The sequence below is a fragment of the Amphiprion ocellaris genome, chromosome 4, assembly GCF_022539595.1.
Source record: "Amphiprion ocellaris isolate individual 3 ecotype Okinawa chromosome 4, ASM2253959v1, whole genome shotgun sequence".
NCBI lineage: Eukaryota > Metazoa > Chordata > Actinopteri > Pomacentridae > Amphiprion > Amphiprion ocellaris.
Window position 1 is genome coordinate 33,578,382 of NC_072769.1, and position 21,103 is coordinate 33,599,484.

The 21,103-nt window shown below is 39.9% G+C and overlaps 1 protein-coding gene across 1 annotated transcript; it reads right to left on the bottom strand.

Moving 5' to 3' along the window:
* Positions 1 to 928: 928 nt before the first annotated feature.
* Positions 929 to 19,411, bottom strand: p4hb (prolyl 4-hydroxylase, beta polypeptide). The gene is made up of 11 exons (XM_023296695.3): positions 19,094 to 19,411; positions 16,690 to 16,896; positions 14,427 to 14,560; positions 13,430 to 13,567; positions 10,774 to 10,878; positions 10,546 to 10,671; positions 9,779 to 9,979; positions 9,376 to 9,496; positions 7,748 to 7,929; positions 6,719 to 6,832; positions 929 to 2,451 (listed from the first exon to the last, which is right to left on the bottom strand). Exons 1-11 carry the CDS (start codon positions 19,233 to 19,235, stop codon positions 2,383 to 2,385), a joined length of 1,539 nt encoding a protein of 512 aa, XP_023152463.1. The 5' UTR covers positions 19,236 to 19,411; the 3' UTR covers positions 929 to 2,382.
* Positions 19,412 to 21,103: the final 1,692 nt, after the last annotated feature.

A 21,103-nucleotide genomic window follows, 5' to 3' on the forward strand; every position in this document is an offset into this window, starting at 1 on the left:
CTTCAAGTCAGTATTTGGCCACAATTACAGCAATTGACCCATCTGGACAGGTCTCAATCAGCCTTTCACATCAGCAATTTTACCCCATATTTCTTTGTAAAATTGTCAGGTTTCATGTGGATTGTGACCGAACAGCCCTTTTCAAGTCCAGTCACAAATTCTCAGTTGGACAGAGGTCTGGGTTAAAAACTATTTCTGGATGCTTTGGTTCGTCTTGTTGGAAAAACAAATCTTCTCCCAAGTCACAGTTCTCTTGCAGAGTAAATAAGGTTGTCCTCCAACATGTCCCTACATTCATTTTACCCTCTAGCTTTACAAGCCTTCCAGGACCTGCTGCTGAGAAGCATCTTCACATCATGATGCTGCCACCACCAAGCTTACAGTGGGGATGGCGCATTTTTGATGTGTAGGGTTTGGTTTTTGAATTGTACCCATTCTGTCAGGAGGGATCAAAGACACAACCAGAAGCTTGCGGAGCATCTAGTTGATGTGAAGATGACCAAAAGACATTTGACCAAATATTAGCATTGCCATATGTATATGTTTGACCCCAAAGTTCTTGCCATCTTTTCAGAAGACCTATAACAAATCTGTGAAATAACCAAATTGCACGATTGTTTTTTGTAGCAAAGGTGTAATTGAAAACTCAAGAGTGTAACGATTTTTATGGTCTTTACAAATGTATATAAACTTTTGTTCACAACTGCATGTCAACAACATGCATTCACCTTCCCATCTTTCCTAGACCTCATGTCGTTTCCCATAAAGACCGAGGAAAAGTGTGAAGGAAAAGACACCAGATGTTTTTTCTAACTTTCTGTCCTTGCAATTTAAAGACCATTAAGCGTAATGGCAATTTTCATGCCGATGTTTGGGTGTGGAATTATCAATAATTGCACATCAAACAAAAAAGCAAAACTGAACACTCTTATCTTTTCAGATTTTTTTTGTTTATTGGCCACCATTTCACGTTTTCCACATCAATTTTGGATATGATGGAATGCTTTGTTAGGTTTCCCCCCCACCGCTGTTCAGCTGACAAACCCATCACCTTGCTCTACTCAAGACTCCCCCCTTCCTCCTCCCCGCCAAAACAACAAACACGCAATCATTCAACTCATCACGCAGCAATTTAAACGCCATTCACACATTCATGCATCCATGCAAACACACCCCCATGTGGGATCCAGGGGGCTGGGTAGAGCAAAAGGGGATGCAGGAGGTACAGTATGGGTGAGGGGTGGGGCTGTGCAACTGTTCCCTCCCCGATTCAGACAGAACTTCTCTCAGACCGACCCGGCCCAGTAACCCGAAACAAATCTCTGTCTGCTTTAGCAACCACAATGAAATCTCTGATTAGGCATGAATGCAGTGCGACCTATCAGAACCATCCCAGGTCTGAGAGCGAGTCCAAGGGAGCAACTCCTGCTCCAACAGGGCCAAACCGGCAAACAGCTGGGCACAACGGTACATTATTTTAAAAAAATGACAAGTTCCTAAATTAAAAAAAAACCTCAAAGTGAAAGCAATTAAATAAAATAAAATTTCCCTCAAAAAAAAGAAAAAAGTTACCGTTTGTTCCTTTTTTTAGAAAATAGTCAGTAGCCGTGCTGAAAAAAGAGGAGACGGAAGCGAAATATTTGGGAATGAAGAAATGAAAATACACTGTCCAACCCCCAACTGATAAAGCAAAAAATAACTAATCTCGGCTACAGATGGAAGGGGGGCGCTACACTGGACAACAAACTGTGGGGTAAATTTTAGTGAAGACAATGCAAAAAAATAACACATCTGCAGGATGGCCCCTTGTCCCCTGAGAGATCAGTCCTTGCAAAGCCACCACTAAACTCTGGTCCTCTGGAGGGAGAAGAACACCGGCAGCCCCCCCTTTACCTACAAATACAGGTTACAACACTCATGTAGCTCAAACCCACACTGAACAACAGCACGAGGAGGGGAGCAAACTTTTTTTTTTTTTTAAACTGCCATTTTGTTTTTTCATTTGGTTTAAAATATACAAGGCAAACAGCTGATGTGGAGCTCTGTAGACAAGGCATTGAGGTCTCCCATAGAGGTGGTGCGCTGTTCCATACAGTCCCCCCGGTGGGACAAGACCAGTCTGGCCAGAAGTTGCGAGGTTGGAGAAGTGGCTGGCGAACAAAAGGCCTCGCCATGCCACTGGTGGACTGACTGACTAACTGGCTACCAGGCCGGCTTACTGACTGACTGACCGAGAGGCAGTTAAAATGGAAGTTTATTAATGTTCACAGGACAGGGAAGGTCCACGAGGAAGTGAAGGTTGGTGATGGTGACTGGTTGGAAAGGTTTTGGGGCAGGACTTGTCTCCTCTCTCTCTCTCCTTTTTCGCTCCTCTGCTGGCGCTTACAACTCGTCATGATCGTCGACGCCGTCGTCCTCGCCGTCAGAGTCCTCTTCAATATCATCTAAATCCTGGAGAGCAGAGGAGGTGGTTACTGATTAAAAACATGAACAGCAATACAAAATTTTGGTCGAGTGAAATCACACCTGCTCTTCAACAAATCACTTCCCATCCCAGGGAAATAAAAAAAAATCTGCATGTTATCTCACTAAATTAGCCACAGTGCACTCTACCTGCTAGCCGTAACAAATTAAATAAACATATAAAGTTAGTATTTGAAGCAAAAATAAATGAAATTAGAGTGGTTGCTTCATACTGAAATGTAGGGGTGTAATGACACACAAATCACGGTTAGATATGTTTTTGGTTCAGCGAAAACAAGAAATACTTGCATTAAACTGCCTCCTTTTTACATTTTTCTTTTATTAAACTAAACTCTGGTTTACTAAACAGACTATGACTGTATTTTACGTTGGTAGATATTGCTGCAACCTACTAACAAAGATGTTAAATTTACTAAAACAAATGAATTAAAATTTATATTCTCTAAAAACGGAATTACTTAAAAAAATCATTATGGTGCAGCATTTAGAAAACTCCCTGTGACACCTCGACATTAGTAGTCATTAGCTTGACACCAGGACTGTTAAACACAAGTATTCTCTCAAATAAAAAAGACAATTGCGTAGAAAATACATACAACACATGAGGTAACTTTCAGTATCCCTGCAGGTCCACCCACTGGTCAGAACACAACAGCAGATATCTGATAAGTTGTGGACAACTACTGTTTGTTTATGTTATGACTGCTATTACTTTCTGGCTTAAATCCAAACAAGAGAATACTTGGTAACGGGGCTCGATTACTTTCAACATGTGTTTAAAATCCGACAACAGATTATGATTTCATACTCGCTGCTATAAGAACACGTGTGGTGTTTGATATCACTCTGACCTGGTCTGAATTCCCAGCAAGAGGCTGTTTAAACACCACGGGGAGCTGGGTTTGTACTGCACTCCCCTTATTTCATGTAACTAAACCAAAACGGCTGTAGTGACAATTTTCAGTAGAAATATATGAACCGTTACACCCATCTGCCCATGTTCATGGGATTTCTGAAAATTAAAATTATATCAACTGGTGATCCCAGCATGTGAACTACTGAGAAAATATCTGAAAAGTTAGCTGCCGTTATCAGATGATCCGACATGTTGGTTGTTGAGCTGCGATACACAAACTGCTGTTTACAAAACTTAAACTGGACTTTTTTGCCAAATTAAAGTCACACCAACAACCTCTTTTATATGATGCAAGTTACTTTGGAGTTGAGTAAATGTTCATTAAACGATAAATAATTCTCCATTAGCTTGGGCAAGTTCAAAGTTGGGGGTGTTCACAGATAATGTACGGTACTCGTCCCACTGCCAAAAATAAAGGATTGATCTTGAAGGCTGTTGATGGAGCACTTCAATGACCAAAGACCTACAAGACACAACCTACTTAGAATGCAAGTTTAGTTTACGATAAATACATAAACCTGCAACCAACAGGTTGTATTGATAAAATGCTGTCACCTGACACTTTAAATAGTGAGATAATTTACATTAATTACATTGGACATTTTCTAGTTTGATGTAGAGAGGTGAAAAGCATTATTTTCAGGTTTAGGTTTAGAAAATGCTAGTGAAACTTTTTTTTTTTTTTTTTAAGGAATCCAAAAAACTCCAATTATCATGAGGCACGCAACTAAAAACAGCCTCTGAGCAAATTTAATCCATCATCACCCCAGAGAATGTGGAATCAACACTGTCATGGCGGCTACAGCTCAGTGTATAGATGACATCTTCGTCTTAGACGGCGATTCCTTCATGTATAGTAACGTCTACTCTAATGTTGCTTGCAGCGCTGCACGTGCCGCTTTCATCCAGAGGCTCAAGTCTCCCAGCAAAGCCTCGTAAACAGCTATGACAGCTGCAGGATGCATTAGAGGGCTGTAATTAGACTTCGGAGAAGAGGGTGTGGTGACAATAGTAGAGTAGAAGGCGCTAGTGGAGGATCCCTAAACTAACGTGTACTGAATGCAGCAAAGTCACTCCACTCAGGAAGATCTGGGTTGCATCTCTGCATCTTTAACCAAGGAATTACTAAGAAGAGATAGCTTCATTGTCTATCTTAATGTTTTGCAATAATGTTAATAAAATGTTCTATTTTAGGCATGTTTTCTAAAAGTACTAGGGCTTAACACTAAATCAAAACACTAAGTTTGGCTGAGTACAATATCCAAATCAAAGGAGCTGAAATTCTTTTTGGGAAAAAGTCAAATGTGTCACCACATACCAATATTTTTTAAAAAAAGTATTCATGTGTTTTGTCAGTGAAAAGAAATGCCAAAATGACCAGACACACTAAAATCAGCACCTTACATAGAATTTTCTGCCTTAAAGTAGCACATATTTTCTTGAATTGATTATTATCCTAAGACTAAAGTGAGCTTAACAAAACACTTTTACAAAGTGCTTTGCAGCGGAAGAATTAAGAACTATTTCATAGAAAATAAAGAATAGAAACAAGCCACCGAAAGCACAGAGAGCAAATCAAGCCCAACAGTGAGTGCAGGATAAAAACAAACTACACTAGAGAACAAAGTAAAACAGATTTTAGTGATTATTGACCCTGTAGGGCAAATTGTTTCACACCGAGTAGTAACTACATAATACAAACTATAATAAATAAATACAATATTTAAAGAAAAATCCAGTCCTGTTTTAAGTGTGATTTAAACATTTGAACCGCAAACTTCACCAGTAGGTTTGAAAAGCATGTCATCTATAAACTAATTTTTAAAAAGGGTTAATGAGACATAGATACAAGTGTCATCTGCATAAAAATTACGGTGAATATTGCTTTTAATAATAATATATTCTATTGAAAGCAACAAACAGACGCTGTGTTTTTCTCCACTTCATTTGTAATATTAAAAAAAAGAAAAAGAAATCGAAGTGGGTCAGTTCTAAGGTTACAACCTAACATCCTCACGCGAGCTGGTCGCATGTTTCTATTCTGAGCAACTTCGGACTTGACGCCAATTATGCCTCTAAAAAGCAGCAGGGTATCAAGGGAGGAAATGAGAAATGGGATGTACTCATTTTCAGTTTTGTATCAAGAATTAACTTCAAAAATCGGCTTGGTAATTCAGGCACAATGAAAAGGAGACTAATACTACTCCGTACATGTGGTCACTTTGCAAGCAAAAAGGGCGCAAAATTCTGTAGGTGCATGTATTGCTTCACAATTACGCTTTATTTAAGCTTTGTTGGGAATAACAATGCAAGTAAAAGTAACTTTAAAAGAAGCTATAATGGTTTGAGGAAAACAGTTTCAGTAAGGGGGTAACAACTGCAGTTACTTTACTCAATGTAGTAGCTGTTCCCATTTTCATTTCCCTCATTTGGGGCTACTTTTTAAAATATTAATGTCGGCTCAATATAGGTTTTTTCCATTTGCTAACACTGAATAAATATGCATATATATCTATTTGAACAGTTATAAATACCTAAAAGTTTACTCTATACAAAGCTTGATTATTGATTGAGAACACTGCTTCTTTATTGCGGCAGTTTTATCAGACTTCAAGACAACTTCTGAGTAACAACTCCAGACATTTGTTGCGGCTTTTTTTTGCCGGGCTCAGACCACAGGAGCTTTAAAATCAGTTTGCACCAAACACCTTAAGATATTCTTCTCTCTAATGTCACACATTCACAAACTACAAGATTTGAAAGTACATCACACACATTTCGATATATTATCAAGATTATGCTGCGAGAGGGAGCAATGCACCACCTCATGTGATCTTATGGGGAAGCAGATGAAAACAAAATGGAGACTATAGAACTTGCTCCAACACTAAAATTACAAAAGCAGAAGTCTAAATGAGTCAGGATGACAACATAATGGGAGACCTCCAGTCAATATGGGTTGTCTACTCTTTAGCAAGAGCTTGAGGTGAGATTTTAACTGTTCGTTTAAATATCTGTAGCTTCAAGAGCTAGAATAATTAGCATTGCTTGGCACCTTTATCCACTGGTCTGGGTGTAATTCTAATTATCCATTTTAACTCCTAAATATCAAATGTGTGATATTATCATGTGGCCACGACAAGCCTGCAAGCACTTAATTTTTCTTGGCCATAAAACCCTCAAATCATTTAATGATCTGGGCGAAATATCAGTTAAGAAAAAAGTCTCGGACAACATTTTTCCTCAGATCTTAACCTACAACTTTGCTGCAATTGTCCTGCTCCTATCAAATGTCTCATCAGTCTGAGATGATCTCACCTCTGCATCCAGTTCATCATCTTCATCTCCTGCAGGAGCACCCCCTTCCTTACCACCACTCTCCAGGAACTTGGTGAAGCCTTCCAGTGTTCTCTCTCCATTGTAGTCGATCACCTGTTGGTGAGATGTTATTTATGATAAACGTGCACCAAAATCTTCACAATGCAAACATGGATTCATGCACTTCAATGCCAAAACCAAAAATATCGTTAAGCCTTTGACACCTGACGGTGTCAATTTAAATGGAGCCAATAACCGTTGGCACTCTGTTTTCACAAATGGTGCCAAAACGTTTTCGAGAAGCAATCTAAAAGCAGTGACACAGCAAAAGCAGAAAGCCTGAGGGATGACTGCTAAAATAAGCTCACGTGTGAAAAGTACAATCAAAGGTCGACTGCAAAGCAACCAATTTAATTTTTAGTTCCTTAATGCGGCTCTAACGGCCTGCCACTCATGGCTTCCACTTTCTTAGCTACCTCCTGGGTCTTCTGAATGCTTCGTCTAAGCAGGGTCATGGGCTAATCCGCACACTTACTACTCTGTGACCCCTATATACATTTAAAATTGCTAAAGCATTCCCGGCACAAGGATGCATGAACAGTGAAGGAGTGCCATGGAGTGAGGCAGCTGCAGGCTTTGTGAAAGTCTGTGAAATCATGGAGCAAGAATCTGCAAGAACCAAACACCAGCAGAATGTTGCAGAAACCTACAAGGGCAACGGGCTCAGGTTTCTGCACATGGCTAATGCTGCTATATCAAGAGGCACTAATGATACTAGGGAAGCCCCTATGGCAATAATTGTGAATCCAAATAACCTCCCAGATCACAATAACTCACAGCTGCACAGGCATGTAATGAATTAGAAGATTACTGAGGGTGATAAGGACATAGACAGATTGTGGATAAGTCAACACAAACAAAGACAAGACTGAAGGGCCATTAAACGATACTAATCAAGAGATGGTTTCTGCTGGACGATGTAATAGAAAGGACGAGAAAAAAATGTGATGCGCGTGATGAAGTGCTCACCTTACGCTCGTCTCCTGCAGGGAAGAACTTGAGAGTTGGGAAGCTGTGGACTTTAACTGCTTCGATCTCATTAGCGGTGGAGTCCATCTTAGCCACGATGGTGTCAGCGCTGTCCTTGTATTTCTCTCCCAACTTGTCCCAAATGGGAGCCAGCTGTTTGCAGTGTCCACACCATGGTGCATCTGGACATACGGAGGCAAATCTTAAACTATATTCTTAATCAATAGTCAGCAGTGTTAATTATTCACTGATTAATCATTAAAACAAACTGAGTGCAGGACCATTTTTTCTATGTCATGGCTAAAGCTATTTTTAACCACAAAAACAGCAAAATTACATTATCCATTAGATTGTAAGAATATTTCTAAGTACAGCACAAATCTTGGATATGTGAGCTCTAGCTGGAAGTCATTAACTGCCACATCAGTTATTGTCAGGTGTCCCTTGCTAGCTAGATCTCTACAGTACTCTCCAATGCAGAACTGCAGCTACCTCCTCAGGTCGCTATTAAATCCTGCAAATGAGCTGCAGCTTCAATGGCACAAAAAGGTACCAAAGTCAATACACAATACATTTTCTGCTTGGCTGTGTTCCATTATCAATAGTACCATACTATAGCACACCAGAAAAAGATTTAGTATGTCCCAATACAAATGTGCTTCCATATCCATTTTTAAGTATGCAAGCCTGTATGCTTTTCTAGTCATTCGGACTCACAATCCACTGCGCAGTTAAGCCACAAACATTATAGTATTGCGCACGAGCATAAAGAAGCTTGAGGCGTGACAGTGCGCAGGTAACAGCTGATTTTTTCATACAATATATAATACTGGAATAAAGTAGAATGTCCCAATTGTGTGCATACTGCTCGAAACAGTACGTACTACGTAAGGGCAGCTGCAGCATGTGTTTGAGGTCAAAAGAAAAAGTATGCAATTTGAAATGCAGCCTTAAAGGGATATGCCATCTGTAAGCTGTACCACAAAGTTTCCTTTAGTTTAGCTCATTAAATTGCATTCAGGTTTAAACATCCCAGTATATTACATAGCTGAAAACAAGCAAACACACTCTGGGTCTATCACGTGCAGCCTCAGCTTCATGGCCTTGTTCCACTTTGACCTGCTATGAAACACCCCCTTTCTTCACCTGTCAGGGAATACGGGCCTTCCCCACTGTGCATGACTGGCCATAAGCTGCTTTTAACAGTCAGAGATGGAAAATTCCTCCAAAAATAGTGCAAATTTGGATGAGGATAGCTATAAGAGTAATCCTGCAGCTATATTTAACCGGATCTTTTTAGCATCAGTGTCTGGTAGCAAATGAATCTGCAAGAGAGCAGGGCTGATAGGGCACGAGTGAGCCTTGAGCATCGGCTCTTAGATATTTGTAAAGGGGCTTGGTACAAGCAAAGTAAGGAAGGGGCAAGATTCAAGTTTCATACTATGAAGCTGAAGGCTTTGCCAAATTTCTCACATATGAGCAACGGAACCTGACTGCAAACATAATCCTTCACCAGCTTTAAACCCAACACGAATGATGACTGAGCTTTCAGGCTGTCAGAAATGTGTGCCAACTCTAACAAAAATAAAAATGGAATAAAAAGCAAAAATAAAGGAAAAGGCCCTTACAGAATTCCACAAAGACGTTCTTTGAGGAATCAAAGGCGACTTCCTCAAAGTTTTTGCCCACCAAAACTTTAACAGGGGTTTTGTCCCAGTCTTCTGGGACGTCCTGGCTCATGAGGTGAGGCTGGGAAAGACAGGAAAAATCAGTAAGATTGCTTTGCTAAACTTACGGTCCTGTTTTGTCAACAGTACATACAGCACATTCTCAAGTGTCTAGTTTCACAGACACAATACAGCATTAACAGGATTAAGGCTGTTATTGCTTATAGCATTCAAGAAAAATGTTTGCACTCAGCATGAGTTCAACTTCAAAATTAAAAATAATCGAAGCCTAAGCACCATTATGTATGCAAAGTCTACATATAGCATTAACTCGCTGCCATAACCAGCAACTTCCATCTCTCACCTTTAGTTTGCCCTCAGTGAACAGTGTGCAAAATTTGGTGATGCTTTCTGCAGTGATGGCATCGCTCTCTGGCTTGTACTTGGTCATTTCGTCCTCCAGAGTGATGAGGCGGATGGCAGGGCACTCCTCCTTCTTCAGGCCGAAGAACTCCAGGATGCGCTGGTTGTCATCGACGTCGCTGTCGATGAAAATGAAGAGGATCTGGACGGGGGGGACAGACAAGGTCAATGTTAAATTTTATTTCAACATGCTAATCTAAACATGCAGGTTGATACGTGTCATGTACGGAAGGATTTTTTATGTTGTTTTTTTACACTCTTTTTATTTGATTTGAAAAAGCAAGTTATTACAACTTCGACTGCTGCTGAAAATTAGCAGCGTCTCGGCTCCCACCCTGTCGAAGTGTCTAAGAATCCTAGCTTAGCATTAGCATGAGCCTCAGGTAGCTTACCCAAACCAGATAGATGCCTTTTTCACAACTTATTGCTGCGGAGTTCAACACAACTGTCAGTTAGCAGTTAAGCAGGGAGGTGTTTGTTTTATGTGACTCAGGGGTGGTCAGCAAACGCTCCTGTAACTCCATCTCATTAAAAAGTAAGAAGTTCTACAATACAGTGTCTGACATGCACGTGCTTTGCCTTCTACTTTTGCAATTAATATTAATAGATTAGATTATGTACCAACGTCACTAATCATTAACATTCCTTGTGTCATGTGTACAAAAATACACGTCATTCACATTTAACAGTTCCAGACAGTTCACTTACCTGACCCTTGAATCCCTCTGCGGCTTTCTTAAACTGGTCCATTTTATCCTGGAAATCTGAAGCGACTTTGGGCAGGAACATGAGGATGTGGGACTTGATGTCTCCGCCAAAGATTTTCGGTGCAGTCTGCAGAAAACATAAGTTTGATGTGAGGGAACCACACCTGGATTTGTTCTGCTTGTTGTTTGTATAGTGTACGAAAAAGAGATAAAAATGCTCTCTAATTACCTGCTCTGTGAACTCAATGACCAGAGGCAGCTGGTTGGCCTTGACAAAAGCCAGGAGTTTTTCTTTGGTCAGCTCTCCGTCAAAGGTATTGCGCCCTTCATCAAACTGCAAAAGAAACATTTGGATGTAAACATTTAGATATACATATTATCCACACACCTGGTGCCACATTTAGTCCGCCTGTGACCACCAAATATAGATTTACCAAACAAACCACTTCAAAATTGCCTGGTAACCCCCCGCAGACCAAACACACTTTTATCAGCTGTTAAGAATAGCAATGTTACAGCTGTGCCAAGCAGCCTTTACTGGCACACAATAGGAGAAGGGACATTTGGCCAGTGGCGTACTGCCAGTCTTGTGGGCTCTGAAACCTAAGCTCCAAACACCCGCTGCAATAAACAAGTGAAAGACCCACAGCTGTTTATCAGAACTGAGCCCTTGCTTTGAGAAGGTTTGCTTAACGGGAGCCCACATGTCAGTGGTGTTTTTATCAGGGTAAAGTTACTGGCAGGAATCAGAGGCCAGACAATGGCAGCAGCAGTACTGAACATGGATGCAAGAGCCAAAATGAAAGACGACCATCCAGCACTCTGAGGGCTGAGCAACGAAATATTCAGAATGCTGCAGCAACTAGGGCTGCATGAAACGATCATTTTTATTACTGGTCACCCGCCTACTATGGAAATAATGATTGCACATACTATATATAAAAGTAATCTGCATATACACTACAGGCCAAAAGTTTTAGAACACTCCAATTTTTCCTTTTTTTTAAAAAATTGAAGTAATTCAAGTCCAATGAATAGCTTAAAAAGGCACAAAGGTAAGTGGTGATCATGCCTTGAAAGTCGGTGCTACCAAATCCAACAGGCATCCCAACTTTTCTTGATTACTTACAACCCCCTCTGTCTGCAGAAAAGTAGTGCTGGAACACACCATGGCACCATACCCTCGAAAGCATTACTTGAATAGTATTGTACTGCACAAAGTAATGTGTTGCTATAAAAATGGCAAAGAAAGGGCAATTAATAGAAGAGAGTCAGACCATCATTACACTTAAAAATGTAGGTCTTTCCTACAGAGAAATTGTGAAGAAAGTCAAGGTGTCAGTGAGTACAGTTTTCTTTACCATCAAAAGGCACTCAGAAACTGGAGGAAACTGACAGGAAGAGGTCTGGAAAAAAAAGGAAAAATTGGGGCGTTCTAATACCTTTGACTGAGTGTATGTGGTATATAATTATATTATTAACACCCCATATCTTCAACACTCACTCACATGAGAGTTCAGTATGCTGCTGAGGATTAAATACAACATCATGTCAAAGGATCTGATGTCTATTTATTCTGTATTTCTGTTTTGAAGTTGCATCTTTCTATCAAACGTCATTTGCTTTTCAGAAGCGCGGCTGTAAACACTTGAGATGATTGCATTATGAGATGTGGTCATGTTTAAGCAGGTGCACCTCACTGTGAGCAAACAAAGGCAAAAAAGGAGAGTCTCCCTACAGTAAGGAGCTGATTGTTTCTTTAGGTTGTATCATAACTGGATATCTGAATCTTCAGGAAGTAAAGATTCTCAAAATTTGTCAACTTTAGGAGGTATATTTTCTGGGAAAAAAATAGCACTGACAACGCTAGAAAAATATTTTTTTTAAAAACAAAATATAACCTTAAAATTGAGTTATTAAATCAAAACAAATTTATTCTGTGTGATGAATTTAAAAATCTGACAAAAAAAAAAAAACAAGTTGCACCAGATTCTGTGAAAAACAAAAAATTATTTTTGGGTGAACTGCAGGCTGTATTTACACAGAACAGAGGAAAATAAAACATACTTGAACAATAAAATTAATGCAGAATAGGTCAAAAACTCTATACAAAGGAGCAAGCAGTAAGAAGATATGCTCAGTATGGTGAGATATATTTCTCAAGTTGAAAGGTTAAGTTCACCTGAAAGCCCTACATAACGTGGTTACTTCATTTTTTATTGACAGATACTCTGGACCTTGACCCAATTTGACAAATCCTCACTTAAACCGAGATACTGTTTTTGCCGATAAGCTATATGATCTCTGACCGAGTCTATGTAGGATAGTTATAACTGGAAGGCACCACAAGCATCACGTCTGGGCTTGTGTAAATTTCAATTAATTTCAAGACTTAGGCAAACAAAGACATTCAGCTGCTATTACTTCATCCTCTGTTTTTAGCCAATGGGGGCTCCTTGAAGGACAGATCCCAACCTAACACAGCTCTTTAATTACTCATCACCCAGTTTAACACTCCCAAGTCATTCACTAGTTGCGCCGTGTAACTGGCGTAAGGATAGCAGACGCCTTAAACATGAAGAGCACTTCAGACGGGCCGAGATTAGCAACGGAGAGCGGATACTGCGAGGTCAACAGCTTCGAATTACCAAGGTGTAGATCAAAAACCCTGAGGAGTCTTCAGCAGCTCCACTGTAAATGCTTACACATGTGAGCGTGTGTTGCAAACTGACATAAGGACACAAATAACCTAATTATATATATTTTGGTCACACATTGGACTGTGAGTAACCCCTTTAAATAACCATGTGTCTGTTCGTTTGGGAAATACATCCCACCAGACATCTTGATGTAACAGAACACCAATAAAATCAAATAGAAGTCACCTTCTTGAAGAGGACAACGCTGTCCTTGGACACCTCAAACTTGGAGTAAACAGCATCGTTGGAGGTCATGGCGAAGGGAATGTCGTCGATGGCTTCAGCTGCTTTTTCGTAGGCCTTAGCACCTTCAGAGTTGGCATCCTACACACACACAAAAAAATCCTTAGGATAAAGCACTGTGCAAGTGATTCTTAATGAATGAAATGTACTCTTTTTGGTCGGTTTGCCTCAATGCACAAAATGCCCCACACCTAACAATCTTTAATGCGACAGATGTTTTTTTTTGTGGTGAATATTGAGTTAATGTGTAAAATTTGGGGTCACAGGGGACGTTAGTTTTTGAGTAAAAGAAAAAAAAAGATAGGTGGGGTCATGTTGATTTTTGCATCTTTTCTTAGTTTGAAGTGCCACAACTTGAGAAAAACTACAGCTAAAGTGCTGAAATTTTGAAGGCTTATAAATATGTACATATGGTTTTAATGGTACAGCCCTAATCTGAAGCACTAGAAGTTGGAAAACCATAACTTCTCAAATTTGGTTTGTATTATTCTATCAAAGCAGGGTTGCACCATTGAAGACCATATGTACATATCAATGAGTCTACACATCTTTAAAACAATCGCTACATTATTTCTCAAGTTATGGCACTTAACAATATTGCTCCACAGAAAACAACGCAAAAGTCAACAGAACCCCACCCCTCTTTAGGAATGTTTTACTCAAAAACATACCCCTGTGACCATAAATCTCACACAAGCTTTACTTAATAACATGCATACGCATAGAAAAGAAAAATCTGCCAAATATGAGATGATCAGGCACTCTTTTTATATACTTAAACGGCAGCGTGGCTCTTTTGATGCTTGGAAGGCAACAAAAATTTACATTCATCGTGTTTTTGAGACAGGAGCGCATCAAAATGAACACAATGGAGGCTGTGTAATTTGAGGTGACAGTATAAATGTGTTCTGTTCAGACCTGGAGAGGATCATGATCGTACCTTAAAGAATCCGATGACTGCAACCTCATTGTCAGCGATCAGAGACTCAGCCTCAGTGACCTCGTTCAGGGTTGCGACGGCAGGCCCTGTGCGCTTCTTCAGCCAGCTGACGATGTCATCTGCCTGCCTGCCAGCTGCAACACAACAAAACACAATAAGTTCAGTACTTCAGCGTGCAAACGGCATGCAGAAATCGTGAAAATTGAGCCTTTGCATGTTAGTCAAAAGTAGTATTTTTTTTGTATTTGAACAGAGATGTGACACTGTGTTGACTCAGATAAACTGTCATGCCTGAGGATAGTAGATGATTAAGTGAATTTTCACAGCTTCTACTGTGGTTAAACTGAAGCTGTAGAGTCACAAAGACTCCCTTTATGAATTCACTGGTGCGAAAGGTCGTCATTTAAAATTTAAAAATACGACAGCAGAAACCTGACTACTACTTTCGTTTCTGAAAGCTTTCACACAACTTTGACACTCATTTGTTTTCACTTTCAAATCCAAGCATGTTACTGCATTATCATCACTAAATTATGACATTCAATCATGCCAAGCTTGTGAGGCTGTTAAGAGACATGTTTAGTTTGAGGCACAACTGTTGTAACTAAGCTGGACTTAAAGACAGACGTGGCTGTCAGACCGAACCTCTGATGCAACTCAGCAGTAACACATGTTGATGAAGTGAGCACGTAGTCTTGGTGCAGCGCTCTGAGCTGCGTGGGAGATGGCAGAAAGGTGTTCTAAGACGCTAGAGTTAAGACAGAGTAGTCATTTCAACAACAGCAATTCTCGACCTACTCTCCAGACTGAGCCAGCAGAGGAGAGGCGACGTGAAGAAGTGCACATATGCCTGGCCAGCCTCAGAGTCAGCGCGAGAGGAACGTGCAGAGCAGGACCAGCCCAATTTGGGAATCATACATGCTGCTGAAAGCTGACTGGCCGACTCACTGTTTATGCTCCTGTGCAGATCAGATTACCAGGATGTAGAAAGTCGATTGGGCCTGGCTTTAGCTGCTTAATCTGATGCTTTTTCCCACTTATGATGCATTTCGTAACATTATTTTTTGACATAATATCCACTAACTTTGTTATGACAGCAGTTACTCAAGATTACGTCATTGTGGGAAAAACTCCAGTTCATTGAGTTGCATAGAGGAGACAGAAGTCACAAAGTGGCAACAAAGACACTATACATATTTGAAAACAGGCTTTTAACTACCATAAAGTCCAGATCATCATGATATCATCTTGGAGAATACCAGGGCAGGTTTAAAAGGCATGTTGTCTTTTTTTTAATGCCAAAATTACACCATTTATCAGAGCCAGAAACTGTGAAAACAGGAAGAATCAACAGACAACAAAGACACTAAATATATTTGAAAAAAGGCACATACCCAAATTACAATACAGAAAGCTACATTGTCACCTTGGAGAACAACAGCAAATCTGTATGAAAATCACCCCAAAAGCCATATTTAAACAGCATTAATTTCCCACCACTGGCTCCAGCTTCTAAGTCATTCATCTATTGCAAACAAGTCTGCACTGTACACTAAAGTCAACATAAAAAGATTGCAATTATTTTGACAGATATGGAGATATGAGCCAAGATTTCAGTGGCAATGGGAATTTGGGCATTTATTTTCCACTGACAAAAATGTAAATATGATTTTTTTCCCTTTGATCCCATGTTCCCTTACATCTAGAGAATATGATTTGTATGCTGGGGTCATCTCTGTAGCACCACAAAGCTTAATTTATAATAGTGTGTTGTGACATATTTTACACCTTTCAAAGAATTGTAGCTCGAGCAATTTAGATACTGCACTTGGCTATAAAAGATGATTTGAGTTTGGAATTTCAACATCCATTTTATTTTCTTCAGAAACCAGACGACAAGTAAGGGGTGGAGCTTACTAAGAACTTACTAAGAATAATATATCTTCCTTTATCATCTACTTTACCTTATATGGAACCATAATTTACTAATTGAACGTCTTGCTGTACTGAAGGTAACTTGAAACTAGCGATTTAAACCATAAATTTATTAGGGAAATGTTAGCTGAGGTAACAAATTACAGAAGACGTGGTCATTTTCTCATAGACTTCTCTACAGTCAAATTTCTTTTTGCAGCCAGGAGACACCTCCTTCTGGCCAATACTAAGAATGCACGCATTTCTGGTGGTCTTTTAAACCCAGACACTGTGTCCATCTTTTATACATAGCCTATGTTCTGTACTGTTGAAAAACATCCTCACTCACCAGAATACTCTTTGGGAGACTCCTTCTCTCCGCCCTTGAAGAACTTGATGGTGGGGTATCCTCGGACTCCATACTCTTGGGCCAGTTCGGTCTCCTCTGTGGCGTCCACTTTACCCAGACGAATTTCTGAGCCCTCGGCTTTCAGCATGCCGGCGGCCTTGGCGTACTCTGGAGCCAGGGCCTTGCAGTGGCCACACCACGGAGCATCTGCAGGGGGCACATACAAAGGTTTGTAATGTTACTTGACTGCACACAACTGTGAGAAAAATAAAATGTGACGCCATATTTTCTAATCTGAAGACCAGCAAAAAAGATGGAGACAATTGGTCAATAACTAGATAAAACAAAGAAAAGCAAGAAAGCAGTTGTATTTGTGCAGCTCTAATCAGCAAATATAGTATTATTTGATTTTACTTTTTTGATATTGACAAAAAATAATTGTAAGTTTATCAAAAGTGTCTTCAAACACTTTTGTTCTTGACCCAGTGCATAACTGTTTTTTCCTTCAATATTGCCCTTCTAATAAAATGCAGAAAACTATCAATCCGAATCCTTTGGGGCAATTTTATGCAAAGCGCTTGGCCTTTAAAAAGGAGTGTGAACTTCAAAAGTAATTTCTTTAAAGGAACAGTTTGCCACAAAATGAAGGACAATTGTAATGGTTGAAAAGGTACTGTGATTCTATTACTTATAGAAAAAGTACCAATACAGTCTAGTAAAAATACTCCATTACAAGTTATGCATGTAGAACCCTGCTGTAGTAAAACTGTATTTTTCTGCTGTGTACTTTAAGTATAAAGTAAATGTACTGGTTTGGCTCCTCTGACTGACGTGCCACCATTATATTATTAATAGTGAAGCAACAGTGTGTCAGCATCATGTTACTATTGTAGCTACTGCAGGTCGGCCTAGTTTGAACTTCCTTATATACAATTTTACACACAGGGACAGCAGATAAATCCAAGGGCTTGAAACGTGATTAATGGAAGAGAAAAGAAGAAAAAACAAAGTTCTGATATATAAATCTGTTTGGACTTTGTCTTTCAATGTTTCAATATTTCATGTTTAAAATATTGAACGATGTCAGACTCAGAATATTATATACTGGGCAAAACATTCATCTTAAAATTCCAGGAAGTGCAGTGAAGCAGAAACTACAATATTTCCCAGTGACATGTAGTACAGTGCAAGTATAAAGTAGCTGAATTGTACAATTATTTTTCTCTGCTGTAAATTAAAAGTCACAGAGTCCATTTGTGCATTTGAATGTCTAAACAACAGTTCCAACAGATCTAATCAGAAGTGACACGTCATTTACAAATTGCATGAGTTTCACCTCTTGACTAAGAACAAAACTTCCTTGTCCCGGTCAATATAAACGCATGCTCCCATGGACTTTTGTAAAGTACACGTCAACCTAGCTCCACATCCCCACTAAGATCCCGCCCAGCTGAGGACTACGTGGGCAAACAAAGCCTTCCTCCCTCCCATCCTCACATCATTGGAGAGAGTCTCCCATTGCGGACACCTCTGACTGGTCCAAACATTTGTCACACACATTGAGCAGGAGCAGGTCAACAATCTGACAAAAAGTGAAGCGGGATGGGCCTGCAGGCTGTGGAGAAGTGGCCTGGTGGAGTCTGTGCTAATAAAACTCAGCCTAGTTATTGGGTGAATGAGCTAATTCAATAGCTTAACCACAAAGAGGTTCGGGAAACTGAAAGTTGCAGTGCGAAATCACAGCAGCCAATCGAAACTTACCAGGAGATTCACTCTTCACTTATTTCCACCGTCAATAGTGTTAATGGAGCTGGGAAATCTAATGACAAGGATGCTAAATTACTCAAACTGCATTATAAACTAAGGTCTGTTAGCTAACTTAAAGCAGGAATATGGCTAAACAGACATTGCTACTCAAACAAGTTGGGGTCAGAGTGTTTAGTTTGCACACAGAATACACTCCAGAGCTAGCTAGCTAAAGTCTAACAAGCACATTTAAAAGCGATTTTTAAAACTGCAGCCAAACTACAGTTGAATTAGCCAAGTTTTGTTAGCCAACATAAATCAGGAATATGGCTACACAGACGTTACGGTTAAACAAGTTGGGGTCACTGCGTTGAGTTTGCACACATAATACACCCCCAGCTAGCTAGTTAAAGTCTAGTAAACAAAGTCTGTTTTTTCTAATCACAGCTAAACTACAGTTGAATTTGAGTCATTCCTGGATGCAAAACTGAGACTAACATCGAAACTTTAGCTGCTACCAGCCGCAACTTGACTCGAGTGTCAAAGTTTAATGCTAACGGGCTTAAGTTAGCTAGCTAGCACCGCAACCGGTGAGGCTGCGGAGGGGGAGCTGACGTTAACCGGGGAGGTGTTCTTTGTCGCCGCCGGTGCTACTTACAGAATTCCACCAGTATGTTGGGGTGAGCCTGGAGAGCCTCGTCGAAGTTACTTTTCTTCAGCACCAGGACATCCTCCTCCTCGGCGATCTCAGCCCTGCTGCCGGCCGCCGCCAGTGAGCACAAAAGCAAAAACTTCAACATGGTCGAGGGTTTGTTTGGTTGACGGAGAGATGGGAGCTGCGGGGTCGGTCGTCGGTGAAGTCGGTGTGAGTTTCTGGTGTTTTTTTCCCCTGTTTCGGGTCGGGAGAGTAGCAGGTATTTTGTGTCTACCGCTACTAACGTGGCACTGCACGTAGAAACCGAAGGGGTCAGCTCTAGTGCGCATGCGCATTTATGAGGCCGAAAGCAGTTCGTGTTGAAATGTGACTGGACCGCCGCGCGCTGCACCTGGAAGTGAAACAGAGTCTGCGCGCTGCTGCTGCTGTGGTTTCAGGTCTACAGGCGTGTTTGCTGCTGCAGGTCTGTGAGAAAAGCGCAAAACCGTGTGGAAAACACGAACACTGCAGCAGAGTAAACATGAAGATCATCTTTTAAACGTATCAGCTTCTCTTCAGTGGCTTCCTGTAAAAACAAGAGAAGAAACCAAAGTCCCCATATGGTGAAAATCCACTTTTACTGAGTTACATAAATAGATAGATAGATAGATAGATAGATAGATAGATAGATAGATAGATAGATAGATAGATAGATAGATAGATAGATAGATAGATAGATAGATAGATAGATAGATAATTTACACATTGCATTTAAGAAAATTAAGGAAACTATGGTGAAAAAAATATTAAAAGTGGAATGCAAAGCCTTCTGTAGAAGAAATATCGAAGAAAATGGCTATTAAAAAGTCTAAGTACAGTATAGAAATAGTAATATGTATTTTTCATTATTGTTATTGTTTCTCTTTTTATCCCACCATAAAACAAAAAATGCTGTGAACAGAAATAAAATGTTCAATCAATTAGGTTGAACAAACTCCTCTTTAAAAACCTGCAGAACATGAATGGGAACAGAGCAGGACTTTTCTGGCTCAACTTGCATTTTGACAAAACGATTAAAGACCTGTATTTTTAATAGTTTTTAATCATATGTTTAAAATGAACAATGCAAATAAACAAAATATAGTGAAAACAAGCACTTAGTTGTCTATTTTGGATGTTTTTTCCCCCTGTCTTGAAGACTAATCATAGAAACAAAAAAATCCCAGTTTTAAAAATGATAGGTGCATGAAAAAGCAATGGTTTTGCTTATAACAGAAATAAAATGCCCTTTCTAAACCTGACAGTCATATTCTATATTTTTTCTTTTTAAATGTGTCATTATATCAAATTTGAGTGAAACATGTTAGTCATGTTGTAACTTGAGCATTTTCAATATATTTTCTGCCACTGGGCTAAATGAAACTGATGTAATAGTGGGGAGGGGTGTGTAAATTGGGTGTGTTTGCAGAGAGAACAGAGCAAAGTCTGAATGATGTGTAGCACTTATATGTCACACTATGTTCTCATTCACACCTTCTTACACTTTAGCAGTAATTCTTTTAAAGGGGCATTTCTGTTCAGGGGTTGCTGCAGAAATCTCAGAGGTAGATATCATGAACCTCACATTTAATTTGGACCATGCAGCTGCTTTTCTGCTTCATCTCATTTTACTGTGATTATACCAACTTGTTGCTTTATAGGAACAGAGAGGATATGTTACAGCGAAGAACAAGCCAGCACAAAATCCTGTTTAGTTGAGGACAAAGACGTAACATTTATGTCCACTGCATGAGTGTGTTCATGTCAGCTCAGGGTTTATGTGAGTGCAGTTTTATGCATTAATGTGCCAATGAGGAAACTGAGAAGCAGCTCAGCAGGTAAAGTTAGCGTAAGGCTGGTTTAACTAGTGTAAGATAATGAAGCAGTCCAGGAAAATGCAAATAATTCAGGTAAAGGGTGCAGTTGGTTCTGCTACAGCAACCATGCAAATATGAGGAAGTAAAGGAGGAGGAGACAGAAAGACCTACAGGTGCA